The sequence below is a fragment of the Haemaphysalis longicornis genome, unplaced genomic scaffold (genome assembly GCF_048455015.1).
Source record: "Haemaphysalis longicornis isolate Haplotype H1 unplaced genomic scaffold, Haemaphysalis longicornis Haplotype H1 scaffold_1, whole genome shotgun sequence".
Lineage (NCBI taxonomy): Eukaryota > Metazoa > Arthropoda > Arachnida > Ixodida > Ixodidae > Haemaphysalis > Haemaphysalis longicornis.
In genome coordinates, this window is record NW_027526203.1 from 36,498,480 (window position 1) to 36,514,322 (window position 15,843).

The following is a 15,843-nucleotide window of genomic DNA, read 5'->3' on the forward strand; positions in this document are numbered from 1 at the left end:
CAGCAGCCGCCAGTCACAGACTAATCCTTGAAATCCTTAGGGTGTGTGCAATGAGGTTGGTGAGTGACCATGCTTTCATGTATTTGTCATGTAAGGCAGCCTAACTTTTTTAAATTTGCGTTACAACTAACATTGTTGTATTAGCAAGGCAATCTTAGGAATTTGATGGTCACTTTAAAGGATTCTAAACTTGGACGCTGAGGGCGATGTGGGTTCACATCGCTAGCGTATTGATGGAAAATGCATGGTACATAAAATGGGCTTTTTCTGGCGTATACTAGAGAGAATTCTTCCATTGGCGTCTGTATGTCACTCGCTGTAGGCTGTTCACGCTAGCATTTTTTCTGTGTTTTTTAAACGAAAACATTGTGGTGTGTCTGTCCGTGTGCCACCAAAATCAACCGGAAAGGTTACTGTGACTTTACGCGAGTCACTGTCTCAAATGACCGGGAATTGGAAGGCTGCGTTTACCTACCAATGGTAACCAGTCAGGGAGCGAGCTGTTGCCACCCGTGGGTGAATGACGGCTCCTGTGAGCAATAGATGGGTGACCCAGAAGCACGGAGGAAGAATATATGGGAGGAGAAACGGCCTATTGCGGCAGGCGCGGGCGAGCGACCAGATAATGTCACTAGGAAAACCAAGACGGACTGCTAAACTTCGGAGCTGCGACGCCGAAGGAGTGGGTAGCGGCACCTGATGGACGAAATGATAGCGGCCGAAATTCATGCCGTGGCTCCTCAGTGCAATGCCCAAAGCGGTGATGCCCAGAAGTAACCCGCCAGGGTGAAATTACTAGTTATATACAAATGGGTCTGTGGTAGTTAGCATGGACGGGGGGGGGGGGGGGTAGGGCCGGGTAGACGACATTTGGAGTGAGGTATGAATGTTGTTCTTAAAAAAAAGTGATAGGCAATAATGACAGCAGTGAGAGGGTTGTGGGATGGGACGAGGGAGGAAATGCGGTGGAGAATAAGGAGGGCAGACTGTTGTAACATGACGAGAATGGGCGGTATGACAATGGGAAAGGACGGAAGGTAAAGGTGAAAAAGATAGCTAAGTTGGGAAGAGATGGAAATGTTGTACAATTTGAGGAGAAAGCGATGAACGGCCGAGTGAGTGGGAGAGGAAATAGAGAAGACACGGGGGGGGGGGGGACGCCAGGCAGGAGAGGGGAGATAAAGAAGAGGGTCTGTCAAGGCTGTCGAGTCGACGAACAGAAGATTAGAATGTTGGTGGACGAAGGCAGAGAGGGGAATATTTCTAGTACAGTTACCACCTGTGACAGGAAAGAAAAAATTATTTTGTGCCTAATAAGTTTTTGTGCCTGCACTCAGCAGAGCTAGTAATAAATCAAGAGTATAAAACATAGGTATATTAGTCCTTTTTTGTAAGATGACACGTCATCACCTCGCTACAAAGGGGAAACCAATAGCAATCATCATCATCGTCACCATCGCGGTCAGGACAGCTAGGGGAAGGGCCGAGGAAAAAGGGAAGGTCAGAATGGGTGAAGGGGAGGGGGAGACAAAAGAGGTAACACAAAGGAGAGGGCTGAATGAATTAGGGAAAGGGTAGACAGGAGGTAAGAAACGTCGCCTGGCGGTGCTGCCGCGGTCGCTATCGTCTTCCGGCGTCAATTGGCGCGAAGAAAGCATCTGGGGGAAATTTATTTCTTGGGGCTGGAAATAAACAGTGAGCCTATAACAAACGAGTTTAAACATAAGGCGCAGTGTACATTTGAATATTCAGGCTGGGTTTTTAAATATAAACCCGCTTCTTTTAGTGTTAAAACCGGATGCAATGTCACGAGAGCCGCGATATAATTTTCACAGCGAGAATGTGAAGCGCTTCCTCCAAGGTCTGTGTGGCGTTTGAGGCCTAGCAGTTACGGTGGGAACCCGACTTCACTTAGAAATTCGACCTTTGCTCTGAGCACCCAAGTTTCAGCGCTGCGCTTGCAGCAGGGACTAAATGCGGAGCTCCACCACACGTAATTTCACCACCCGCCCAAAGTCCCCGATGCTGTAGCCCGAGTGGGAGAGGTAATGACGACGCTAAGCACACCACTTTGCCAGCGCATATGCTGTCAGTCGAATGTAGCCCGGTGGTTTCTGATGGCGTCTGGTCGCTTCCTCCTAACTCGTTTGAAAGAGAAAGAGCGAAATCCGTTCACGGTCTCTGCAGATTATTCCGTTTGAGTGACAAGGTATTTGATCTGGCACAGCGGTTCCAGAATCAACTTGGCTCCAGCACCGGAACCAAAGATCACAACATTCGATTTGCCCGGCAGTCAACGTTGTCGGCGCGTGATTCTGGTTTCGCGCAGCTTTGATGATTTAGGGCGTACGATTGAGATGAGGGGCACCGTTTGGGGCCAATGAGCAGTCCGGGGAATGGGATTGAGAGCTTGCGCCATCTGTGACTTTACCGCAACGTTGAAACTCTTTAGTTTTGCTGCTGGCCCTACAGCTGGGGAATTACAAGGGCTAACACCCTCAATCCGCCCAGTGATTGTGAAAAAGGGTGACTTCCGTATCCGCTGCAGCACCTTTGTCTACTCCCAGCCAATCAGGCAATCATTCCTTGCAATCTTGCACACAGTTTTACAGGCAATTTTGCGATTACTTCAATGGCACGTCTTCGAAGCGTAATTTATCTGAAGCTTTTTAATAGGAAATGCAATTGCTCTTGAACGCCTGTTTTGCACTATATTGCGGAATAGTGCAAACTGCGTTGCTCACTCCCTTCATTACAACTGCCTTTTCACAAGTCAGTATAAATTGCGCGCAGCGCCTCTCCTGGCGTGCGTCACACGGTGGCCGGGATATCACGGCCAGCGCACGTGCTCGGTGCGGCCGGGCAGGTGGCTGGCAAAACCACGGCCGCCGGATCCAAGCGCCGTGGCAATACATTCGGACCGAGTGTGACTCGTATGCAGGGAGGCTGCTTGCGATGCGCACAAAGATGGAGATTTTGTTCGTGTTTTGGCTTTTCTGATGCGGTATGATACTTTGCTTTCGGCTACTCAAATTGTGCGAGAAAAAGCAGCGACATCAGACTCTTTTGCATCCTTAGAGAGTTTTCTGCGGGTATTAAAGATGCGCTAAATTCGTCGAAGAGGCTGACATTTGAAGCAACGGCATGGTCTGCTCCTATCTCATAGCACCATTCCCCATTGTCGAACTTCTGCTGTTCGTCAAAGCGCTGTCCCTCCATCTGCGTTGGCAGTCCGCACCGATCAGGGTCTTGAAACGATGCTGTTCGTCAGTCCTCTGCACTCATGCAGCACCCGCAGAAATTTTGCCCAGTGAAATAGTGCTGGGTGGGGGGAGGTCAATTTTCGTGGTGCGAAATGTTGCCATATTGTGACGAGTTAAAGTAAGTAATAAAATTGACAATAAGGTTTAACCTGCCTAGGCAGCGCGCAATAAATGTTCCGACGGGCGATCCGCGATAGCCGCCTACCGCCAGATCGACTACGAGTTTTGTCGTATGAGAATTTGTTCAAGACGAACACGTGCTTGTAAGTGCAATAAATGTTAGATTTATCCATTATATTATGCCTCGAGGCTGCCGTAAAACAGATTCTCGCCGTACCCACATTTGGCACCGTACCTTCGCGGCGAGATGGGGCGCGCTTACGCGTCGGCGTGGTTGCACACGGAACTCGAAAAATGAGTTTCCTCTAAGCGAACGGACTCAGTGAATGTATTCTTTGGTTGCGGTCTCCCGACGCTGGCGTATCCAGGTACGAGGCCACTAACTTTGACTATCAAGAAATAGTGCCTACCAATAACTATTTTCGTATCACTGTCACAGGCTGCGCGCTAACGATATTTGGCAGCGATGTGTACTTTCACAATGACGATAAATCATTTCGCGATTTCACTTGTGTAGGACACGAGAACTTATGTAGAACACGGCATCACTCGATATTCCAAGGAAATAATTTTTGGCTTTGACTTCTTTTATTTTTGTTTTGTTGCAGTTTATTCTACTCTTTCCTCCTTTCATGCTTTACTTTTCCCCCTCTGCATAAAATCTTGCATACGGCGCTGTGTCTGGGCAATGCAAGGAGACCAAGAACAGCATCGTACACGCTGACAGGGGCACCACTAGGCGTAAGGGGACCTCGAAAACAAAAATTATGGAGCTTTACTTGGCATGTAGCCGAACACAATTCCTCTTAGAAAACCCTCCTTGGGACACTTCGCAAGAGCAGCAGCCTTTAGAATGACTCCTTTTAGGCTATTCTGTCGCACACTGGTTATCCGAAAGCATAAATTAATGCCTAATGCCCCAGTCGTCCGTTGACCGTGCGGTGCACGGTTGTGTTGCGGCGGTTGTTCGTGCAGAAAGCCACATGAAGGTGCGACGGCCTCGGCCAGGCTAGCTAGACCTCCCCGCCTGTAATGCAGGCGAGCCGCGACGGTCCAAACCAACTGCACGTTGTTCCTTTTGGGTGCCGCGCGGCGGGATCGAGCCGTTCGCGCGGACGCGTTCTGCCAACCACCGCCGCATTTCGCGGCCGCCAGGAGGCGTTCCCCGTCGCGCACGTGCGCTTTGTGACGTGACGGTGTTTACATACAAAGAGAGGTCCACTGCCTTCGAGGCTTGTTGAAAAATATCTTCTACTTCTCGGAATCATAAAGCGAATTTGTTCCTGCGAGAAAACGGTGTACTTTTTTGATGAGGAACCTAATTTCAAATCAATGGGACCATGCTTGGCCGCTGGAGCAATCTTGTCCAGTGCAGTAATTTAAAAGAAAACGTCGGGAGACACCTACTAAGTTTTCATTGGTTATGAATGCGAAAGCAGGCATGTCCGGTTGAACGCCGAGACGCATTGCTACCACCTCACCTTGTCGAACGGCTCTCTGCTCTGACCGCTTCTGTTGCCACTTCGCTTTCCGCAGCTGCCTCTTGGCTTTCCGGCCTACCTTAGTCCTTCGAATAGGCTCAATGTTTCAGCTACATGTTGCGCGCAGCTTGGGATTAAACGTATAAAAGTTAATAACGAAGTGAATTAGGTTGACAATATAGTTAATTACGAAAAGGAAAAATTTGAATGAAAAGAAATAACCTGAATTTATTGGTATGAAAGCGAATTAACTTGAATTAAAGTGAATGAAGTGGATTGCTCAATGAATTAAGTTATATGAAATTCAAATATAACTGAGCAAAAAGAATCAGCTCGATCCAAAGGTGAATTAAGATGGATCCAAGTGAATGAGAAAGAAAAAAGCAAATTAGTAGGCATCAATATGATTTCGGGAAACCCAAAGGGAAATAAATTCGTTGAATAAGTGCCCTAAGTTACATCGAAGTGAATTACCAGAAAACAAAGTGAATCAAAATGATTCTAAATGAACTGGGAAGGAAACACAGCAACCTAGGAATAATCAACTTGAATAACAAGCAATCAATGTAACCTAAAGTTAGTAAAAAGTAATTAACATGGATAAGCGTGAGTAACACGAACAAAAGTGAATATTATCGAGGTAAAGTACGAAAGAAAGCAAAGAGAAAGTACAGAATGTAGAGAAATAATAATATAATATAAGATGAGTGGAAGTGAACAATTAATATCCAAGTGAATTGGTTGTGGCACACGTGAACGGTCGCCCTCGCCCTCCATATACACAGAGAGGGAATACACTTGAGCAGTGGCGGCATTACTTCGCCAAGCTAGTTGAAACATGATACTGCGGCCGTTTCGGAAGCGGCGCCTCCCCGAGCCTCGACGCGACGATTCGCGGCGAAGAAAAACCGCGTTTCCTCTGCCCGCATCATGTGCAAAATCAGCGAATGGTTAGTGGCGCCAGTGAACCTCACCCCAGCTAGAAGAAGCTTTCGATCGCATGAGCAATCACTACTGCAACCGACAAAATTATAATAAATTATTTTTGAAACATTACGCGGAGATTTGCAGACACTTGTATACCCATGCTGGCTGAGGCATAGTAACCATGCCAGACGCCTTGCGCTTGTTGTGGTGAAGAGGTCCGGGTGGCGACACCACCGCGCTGAGCCTGTTGCCAGCTACAGAAGCCAAAAGGTTCGTTTGGGGGCTCACTCATGCTCTATTTGCAAGACAGGGCTTTCTCCCCTACGATTTCTGTGCGACCAGCCCCTCTCTTCTCTAGGCGTTTATAAACAGCGCTTTTATCTGAAGGCGCTCGACATTATTCCTTAACCCTCCACACTCATGCCTCATAGCCAATGTGGAGTGGCTCGCGTAAAATGCCGAAACTTCTTTTCTCATTGGACGCATTGGTATCATTTTGGTATCGGTCTCAATGCGGCCGCATTAAAGATTTTCACAAAATGAAATTATTCGTTTGGTTCAAAAACATAAAGCGAAGTTGAAATTCCCATGCTGTAAAGAAGAAGCAAAGTGAGTGCAAACACGAATAAGTGGCGATTGTGAGTTGTGAGTATGAGCGAGCGATGTGAGTGGTGAACGCCAGTGCGAGTGCGTGTGAGTGGAGGATGCGAGTGGTGAGCACGAGTGCGAGTGAGTGTGAGTTGCCAATGTGAGTGGTGAGCGGGAGTAAGTGTAAAAGAGGAATTCGAGTGGTGAGCGCGAGTGAGTGTGAGTGGTGAGGACGAGTGGTGAACGTGAGCGCGAGTGAGTGCGAGTGCTGATGGAGAGTGGTCCGCGTGAGCGGAAGTGAGAGTAAGTAGTGGCGGCGAGTGGTGAGCTTGAGCGCGAGTTAGATGGAGTGGTGAGGGCGCTTGGTGAGCATATGTGCCAGTAATTGCCTCAAGGAAAGTATATTTTTTGAGTGAGTGTGAGTGAGTGGCGTCCACTTTAGCTGAGATATGCCCCACTATTTGAGATGTGTTCGATTATCGGAAGCCATGGCGACCAGTTGATGCGAGAACTCTTCGAGGCAGCAAAAACTCACAGACTTGGCGACAAGTGAGTAAGCAGGCCTTCGCTCTCCCTGTCAAAAAATTATGAACCCCTCCGTCTAACCACAGCGATGATTGAACACGAACTTTCTCTGGATAATTGTTTGGTTGTAGTCCAAATATGAACTAATTTTAGACCATGTCAAAATGGAGCAATGGGATACACGCCCGCTTTATAACGCGAGAGACGCAGGTACGATTTCGACAACTGCAGTGTTTTATTTCACTTTACCCATGATCATTCATCATGGTCAGACAAAGTTAGCTTTTCTGCGGGGCGTTTTTGCGTTACAGACGGCATCAGTCAGAACACAAAGCTTCGCTTTCAAAGAAACTGAATTTGTTGCAGCTGAGCTGACCCTTTCTGCTTTCATTTGTCTGTGATGCATTCTTCCGGCCTTTATGCACTTTCCGCTATGAGTGCGTGTGTAATGCTTCTTTATTTGCATAGTTTTTTTATCTTAGGACCGGCATTTCTCTACGTGCTTTTGTTGACATTGTTTGTAATCTACCGCAATCGATGTTTTCTCTATTTTTTTTCCGTTCGCTTGATGCGTGCCATAAAAAGGCGCTCCGTTCAGCTGAAAGGTCTAGTTGTGAGTTCAGCGCTGCACCTATTTCTCACCTTCTTGTGTGTCGTCATTTTGCGCTGGTTCTTTGTTTAATGATGTAGCAACTGGTCCAATCTTCCGTTTTTGCATTAATCCTTTCAGCCGTAAATCCTGGTTTTTTATGTCTAAGAAAAAAAAAATGTTTTCTGTCTGTTTTCCTAAATTGCAGTGTCCCATAAGCCCACAAACAAAAAATAGAGGTGTAAGTGCAAATATTAAGACATTTATGTATAAGGTAATTAATTAGGACATCTGGCAATTAAAATTTTTAAGTTGAGCAGAGACATCATGTTTGCATATTTTCTTTAAATGTATGACTACATGAACTTACAAACAGACAATCAGCTTCCTAGTGCACGTATTTATAGATTCACAAGTCTTGGCGGCCTCAATGTCGTAATTTCGTCTTCACCATTGAGAAATTCTATGGTCTTCACCAGAGCTTCTTCTTCTTTGTAGCGTCCAGCTCCACTAAAATGAAACAAGAGTAATATCTATCGCAACAGTCATCATTGAAGAACAACTCCCCCAGAAAAGTATCAGTTTTGGTTTAGTTTTATTAGTGTTAAAGGAACTTTAAGGTGATGGCGTTAATTGAAACCACCACGGCCGAAAGCGTTAGCTATGATTTTAAAAATAGACGTTGAAACTAGCTTTTTTGTTATTCAATCGTGCACGAAAATTCTTATTTAGGTTTGAACTCACCTAGAACTAAGCACAGAAGACACAGGCTTATGAGCTCAGACTGCAAGACCTTGGTGTAATCAAAGCACGAAATACAATACGCAATCATCTGCATAAAGTCTAACGGAGGTCTTCGAAAACACTAAAAAGTCATTAATAAAAATCAGAAAAAGTAGTGGCCCCAACGCAGACCATTGTGCCCCACCAGATATTGTGGCATCAGCAAGTGATAAAGAAACCCTATTTATTAGAACACATAGTTTCCCGTCACTCACTTAAGCTTTAATCCAGTGTATGAGGTTCGCTGGAGTGCCCCGATTTAACAACTCTGGTAGCAGGTGAATCTATAGAACGACATAAGAAAAAGCTTTTTAAAAAAAAAAACACAGTGTCTATTGCCCAGCTTGGTTGAATGATAAAGCAATGTCCCATACGTATTCTCTTGGTTGTAGGACGCACTAAAAGCCTGCACAAAAAACGTGTTGACAGGCCGTGAAAATTATTTTAAGGCGTTCCTAATTGTAAACAGTAAAAATAAAACGCCAAATTCGAAGAGTACTGCCACCTCTTACATCAAATTCAAAGAAAAAAATGAGAATTTTGATATTAGAAATACTGAGCCTAATGGGCTATCTGGGCCTCGTTTCAGGATACTCTACAAATCAAAGCGACGTGGCCTTTGCTGATCTAACACGCGAGGAGGTGTCGCGTGAATAAAGGATTTTTTGTTAATATAACCATATAACCCCCCCCCCCCCCCATTATTGTTGCGACAGCACGGAATGAACAAAAAAAATCCCCTAAAACCTGGCTTCCCTTCCACAGTGGTCGACTCCACGGGCAAGGTTCCCAGCGGTCTGTTCACAGGCACAGGCGTCGATCTGGGCTCCTTCGATGAGTGCCTGGAGACTGTAGTGCGGGACAGCCATTCAGGCCATGAACTGGTCAGAGCCCAGTACTGCAGCCTGTACGTCCGCTTCCCGAACGACTCTTCCATGAATGCGCTTCTGGAACCGGCTTTGCTCATGACTCATCCAAAAGTAGGTGTACATTTCTTTCATTTAAATAAGGAGTGCATAACTGCATTACTTAGTTTACGGCACAACAATCATTATTCGTAGTACCTTGCAGTACTCCAAGGCCGAAGGGAAAATTCGGCCGGAATTCCACGCGGTAATATGTCAAAAGTAGCTAGACAGTGTAAAAAGAGGCGGTTTTGGAGTGAGTGTCGAGGATGAATTTTTGGTACAGGTGTCCTTATTTTCTGTACGCGGACACCTATTTCTCGAAAACTTTTTTTGCGGTGTTGTATACATTTGATGAGATGTGACATAGGCCGTCTGGATTACATTTTTGCTGTGCACCGGTAGGTAGAATCGCATTTGTTTGACGATTTTCAATATTTTTTTATTTTGTTATCTCAACCACGGCCGCTCAATCTCCTACCCTTCTGTGCAGCCTGCCGAATGCTTCTCTCCGCCTCGGAAAACAACAGTTCACATTCACCGGCTCGATATCGGCAACGCGGTGGCGGCTCTGAATCGAAGGCAGCCGCGGTCGAAGGAAAGGAGATTCGTTCTTAGGTATTTTAGCAGATGGTTCGGGTAAATGAGAGAAATAATGAATCATTTTCTCGTACTAGATGTACTACAATAGGCATGCTTGAGTGCGTTATCATCGTACATGCCTCGAGACATAGCCGTGTTTGTCTGGTGGTTCCTTGTGGCAATACGGATAACGAGGAACCCCTGTCGATAAGCGTCAGGTTACGCAGCCGGTAATGTTTCAGGTTCCTGGTAAAAAAAAAATACCAGACAGGGAAACCGTGAGCCATGGAAAGCCACTACAGGATAAAGAAAAGGTGCCTGTTGGCAAGTTCAGAAGCCCCATCGGTTCGTGGTTCACAGTCAATGTGAACAAGCCTGGAAATTTTGCCAACTTGACAAACATAAACGACTTTTCGCTGTTTTGACGTTTCGGATATACTAAGGCTGTTGTGTTGCTCTTTTCCTGACCGCAACCTTTGTCTTTCCACTTCGAGCCGTTCCTTCATTGGGCCGTGACGCCAGTCTCTCCTCCAGAAGATCCGACCAACTTTTGTACCGTGCTTCGAAACGGCGGCTTCAGCAGTTTTCGTCACCGCACATGATTGTGACGTTTACAAGATCAACACATATTCCCGCAGCTTAGGCTCCTGCCAATTCGTCAACGCCTTATAAAAGTTTCATGGCAAACTTCGCATTCCTATATCTTCCTTGCACGATTTCGAAACGGCAAACGTAGAGCTTGCCCTGCTCGGTAGCCCTCATGTTGATAAACTTTTTCTCTGAAATCATCGCAGGTTTGCTGAAGCTTTTGCAAGCGCTCGTTTCGTCTTTGCATTTTAACTTGAAATCAGTGTGCGTTTATTTTCGACTTTATATATACCCTGCCAAGTCAGTTGTCGTGTGGCATTCTTCAGTTTTAAAGCGAAGCTTTAGTGTCCTCACTGAATCCGTTGCGCGCCTATACGCCCCGCAGGAAAGCCAGCTTTCTCTGAAAATGATGATGAATCACTCTAGGTGAAGTGAAAGAAAAAAGGCGGTCAAGGCGGTTGGACTGCGAAGCTGTAAACGAGAACTCCCCCCCCCCCCCCAATTACCGATGGGGCGTCACTTGAATTCACGCAGGTGGCTCTACAAAGAGTGAAACCAGATACTTTGCCAGCCGTTACGTGGGATTCGGCTTCCTTGGCTCTTGTAGGAAGGATAATGGATAGCGTATAGTCAAGGGTTCGACGAAAGTTCGTCTGGTCAGGCATTGTTTGAAGAAACAGTAAGGCAGTCACTGACCAAGTCAAAAAAGTAAAAAGACGTTTCGGAACCCGTACGGGTTCCTTGTTCACAATGAGGCAAAAATGGACAAGATTCGAATTTAAAGGTGCAGTTTGTGACGCAATGACCGCATGTAAATCAATGGTAACGTCCCTTCATTTCGATTCATCGTGTCGGAGTGCGTTTGTATGAACGATGATTCAAGTAAAAGACGTGAGGTGACGTTTCGTTCTTTGCACAGAATTGCAGCGTTGTCCCAGTCAATATCGTGCTGATGCTTGTGCGCATGCTCGGCAATCGCATTAGAAGCCACCTTTTGGTTTTTCACGTCACGTTCGTGCTCTTTCATCCTTCTGGGGAATTTTCCTGTTTCACCGATGTAAACATGGTTGCAAACAGCGCAGGGGACACGATAGACAACACCGGGGAAACGATTATCGGGCAGCGGGTCCTTGACTTTTACCAGCTCATTCCGAAGCTTGCTGGCCGGCACGTGTCCAATGCGTAGGTCATAATCCGCAAAAATACGAGCCAAAGCTTCGCTGATACCACGTACATACGGAATGCCGGCAGTGGTGGTGAAGACCTTACGATTGGCAGCCTTAGCTTGTAGCATTTGCTTCTCAATTCTTTCCACAAAATGTTGTGGGTAGCCGTTGCCAGAAAGTTCCCGGCGTACTATTTTAAGTTCTGCTTCCAGGTTGTTCCCGTCTTTGCAGATTCTCTTCGCGCGCGTCAAAAGCGATGAAACGACGGCTCTTTTGTGGGCGACCGGGTGGTTTGATTGGAAGTCCAAGTACTTCCCGGTGTGTGTTGGCTTGCGGTACACACTGAAGGAGAGCTCACCGTTCTTGCGTTCCACCGAGACGTCGAGGAATGGCAGATGATCATCTTCTTCGTACTCGACTGTGAACTGAAGTCTCGGCTCGACGGCATTAAGAGCTTGTAAAAATCGGGATGAGTCTTCGTTCCGCAAGACGCAAAAACAAAAGTCCACGTAGGGGTAGAATACCTTCGGTTGTGGGGTAAAACTTGAAAGGACTTGTTCTTCCAGAGCTTCCATGACGATATTTGCGGTCGTTACTGAGATGGAGGCACCCATGGCTGTTCCGTGCGTCTGCGAGTAGAACTCCGAGCAGTACGTGAAATACGTGTTGCAGAGGCAGAACCGAAGTAGTGTACACAGGTCGGGGACGTCAAATGGCGTGCGGTCGGCAAGAGTGGCATCCTTACTTAGAAGCTCCTCGCACGTAGTGACAGCCAAGTTGACCGGGACGCTGGGGAACAATGATGTGACGTCAAAGGACGTTTCATCGCTTTTGACGCGCGCGAAGAGAATCTGCAAAGACGGGAACAACCGGGAAGCAGAACTTAAAATAGTGCGCCGGGAACTTTCTGGCAACGGCTACCCACAACATTTTGTGGAAAGAATTGAGAAGCAAATACTACAACCTAAGGCTGCCAATCGTAAGGTCTTCACCACCACTGCCGGCATTCCGTATGTACAGCCACGATCAAAAGTTTACGGACCAGGGAAATGGCAATTTTAGGTTATTTCTCTTCCTATAGCAGCCCGACAAACTGTCGAATGCACGCGAGATGTCGTATAAGTACTGAACTAATGAAAACTACCGCACATAGTACTCCGGGCTGTTGTGCGACAGAGAAATAACTCTAAATTGCTGCTTTCGTGGTCCGTAAACTTCTGCTCTTGGGTGTACGTGGTATCAGCGAAGCTTTGGCCCGTATTTTTGCGGATTATGACCTACGCATTGGACACGTGCCGGCCAGCAAGCTTCGGAATGAGCTGGGAAAAGTCAAGGACCCGCTGCCCGATAATCGTTTCCCCGGTGTTGTCTATCGTGTCCCCTGCGCCGATTGCAACCATGTTTACATCGGTGAAACAGGAAAATTCCCCAGAAGGATGAAAGAGCACGAACGTGACGTGAAAAACCAAAAGGTGGCTTCTAATGCGATTGCCGAGCATGCGCACAAGCATCAGCACGATATTGACTGGGACAACGCTGCAATTCTGTGCAAAGAACGAAACGTCACCTCACGTCTTTTACTTGAATCATCGTTCATACAAACGCACTCCGACACGATGAATCGAAATGAAGGGACGTTACCATTGATTTACATGCGGTCATTGCGTCACAAACTGCACCTTTAAATTCGAATCTTGTCCATTTTTGCCTCATTGTGAACAAGGAACCCGTACGGGTTCCGAAACGTCTTTTTACTTTTTTCACTTGGTCCGTGACTGCCTTACTGTTTCTTCATAATGGATAGCGATGGCTCTGGCTGCATTGTTGAGATCGTCAGCAAGTTTATTGAGTGAGAAACGAGCGTTCCCCAAATAGAAAACTAATCACAGCTGGAAATACCCGTAGACAACCTATCTTGGTATGCGAAAGTCTAGACACCATTTCTGTGCGCTAAATTACTGCGATTGAAAAGTGCGAGACTTGTTACTTGCTTTCGGGATATAAGTAGTGCAAATCTCGCTTTACTATTTTTTCTGGAAAAGTTTCGTGCCATTCTTTTACCAGGACATGCAACTACTACGTACTTTTCTTTCCACCCACGCGTTACATTCGACCTAAACTTCAATGCCAAAGGCGCCCCTGAACTTCTTTTTCTTTTTTGAAATAATGAAACACCCGGTACATTACTGGAAGTGACTGGCCTAATAAGGTTCATTAACCCTTAAAGGGGCGAATTTTTTAGCCAAATGCGACCACCCAGGGTCGATTTTTGTTATTGCTAATATAAATACTTCAGGTGAATTTATTTCGAGACAAAATTATTGTAATTTTTTTCGGGTGATCATCAACTGACAAAAACATCATATGTGTTGTTAAATACATGTGGTTTATTCATGAGTAACACAAGAAAAATTCCAAATAAAAACAATAGAGTAACAAGCCGGCACCATTTGAGTGAATCGAAATCAGATAGACATCAGTTTCGTGGACGCAAAAAGCGGGAAGTGCCCGGACGACGATACCGAAACCAGCCGCTACGCGCGGGTGCGCGCCCCGATGCGCGAGCGACAGACGGCGCCCTACTCCTATAAAATACAAAAAAAACGGGAAAAGAGCCTCATCAGTTTCGCAGGCGCCCTAGGTCTGTGGTAGGCGCAAGAAGCAAGAGGCACCCGGGAGCCCGGTGGGCTAAGGTCCCTTAGGTGGGCGATACCCAGCGCGCCCACTCCTTACCGGATGCGCAAGCCTCCATCAGAAAGGTGGCCGCCGCGGCCGGGAATCGAACCCGCGACCTCGTGCTCAGCAGCGCAACGCTTAGCCTCTGAGCCACCGCGGGGCGTTGTATGTATGTATGTATGTATGTATGTATGTATGTATGTATGTATGTATGTATGTATGTATGTATGTATGTATGTATGTATGTATGTATGTATGTATGTATGTATGTATGTATGCATGTATGTATGTATGTATGCATATATGCATTTATGCATGCATGCATGCATGTATGCATGCATGTGGCGTAGAGGTAGAGCCCCCGCCTCGCGTGCAGAAGGACCGTGGTTCGAATCCCGGTGCCGGACAATTTCCACGCGGATTTAAAAAAAATCCACGTATTGATGGAATTGCAGAATAGGGCTTGGGGTGCGGCCTGACCCCGGCGACCATTGCCGGCAACGCACTCCCGCACGAGAGCAGGATTTGCCACCCTGGTGTAGTAACCGCCGCAACCTCCCATGAATACGCCAATTAACGCATGGCCCTCAGTCTCCAGTGGCTGCGAAGCAACAGACCACGGCAGCGGTCAGACCTGTGACGCAGCAGAGGGTGCTAAGAATAACTGGACCCGGACAGGCTGCCACTGGAATCCGAACCTGGCAACGTTTAACACGATAACCTTATCTAGTGAAGCCAGTGTAGAGGTGTTGTTCGAAGAACTTAAGGGCATTAAATGGGATGTCATAGGGCTTAGTGAGGTTAGGAGGACAGGTGAAGCCTTTACGGTGCAGAAAAATGGACACGTCCTATATTACCGTGGTAAGTGGACCAAAGAGAACTGGGAGTTGGACTTCTAGTCAATATAGTCAATAAAAGCATAGGTAGCAACATAGAAGAATACTAATAGCATGAACGAAAGGGCAGCAGGTCTTGTAATTACGCTCAAAAAGAGGTACAAACTCAAGGTGGAACAGGGATACGCGCGCACATCCAGGCACGACGACCAGGTAGTGGAGGGCCTCTATGAAGATGTGGAATCGGCAATGGCTCAAGTAAAAACAGCATACCGTAGTTATGGGGGACCTCAATGCTAAAGAAGGCAAGAATCAGGCTGGAGACAAGACAGTTGGGAAGTATGGTCGGGGCTGTAGAAATAGCAGGGGGGACCTACTAGTCGAGTTCGCCGAACGGAAAAACCTGCGCATAATGCATACCTTCTTCTGCAAACGGGAGAGCCGGAAGTGGACATGGAGCAGCTCGAATGGGGAGCACAAAAATGAAATAGACTCCATATTATGCGAAAACGCTGGCGTCGTGAAGGATGTAGAAGCGCTCGGAGGGGTAAGGGGTAGTGACCACTGTTTAGTAAGATTTCGAATTTGGCTGTATTTTAGGAGGGACCGCAACAAGCAAGTACAAGCAAGCCGATTAATGAGATAACAGTAAGACGTAAAGTAAAAGAATTCAGGATCGCGCTGCAGAACCGATATTCAGCTCTTACCGAGGAAGCAGAGCTTACGACACAGGAAGCCAGCGACAACCTTACACACATTATGACGGAGTGTGCACTAGACGTCGTGGTACGATGGCTAAACAGGATACTGGTAA

At 46.7% G+C, this 15,843-nt stretch overlaps 1 protein-coding gene across 1 annotated transcript in view; it reads left to right on the plus strand.

Annotated features, from left to right (window-relative positions):
- The window catches only part of LOC144175832 (nose resistant to fluoxetine protein 6-like), a 421,837-nt gene that overhangs the window by 2,816 nt on the left and 403,178 nt on the right, over positions 1 to 15,843 (plus strand). Inside the window, exon 2 of the mRNA XM_077704849.1 lies at positions 9,042 to 9,256. Within this exon, the coding sequence (XP_077560975.1) occupies positions 9,042 to 9,256 (215 nt within the window). The remainder of the gene's footprint in view (positions 1 to 9,041; positions 9,257 to 15,843) is intronic.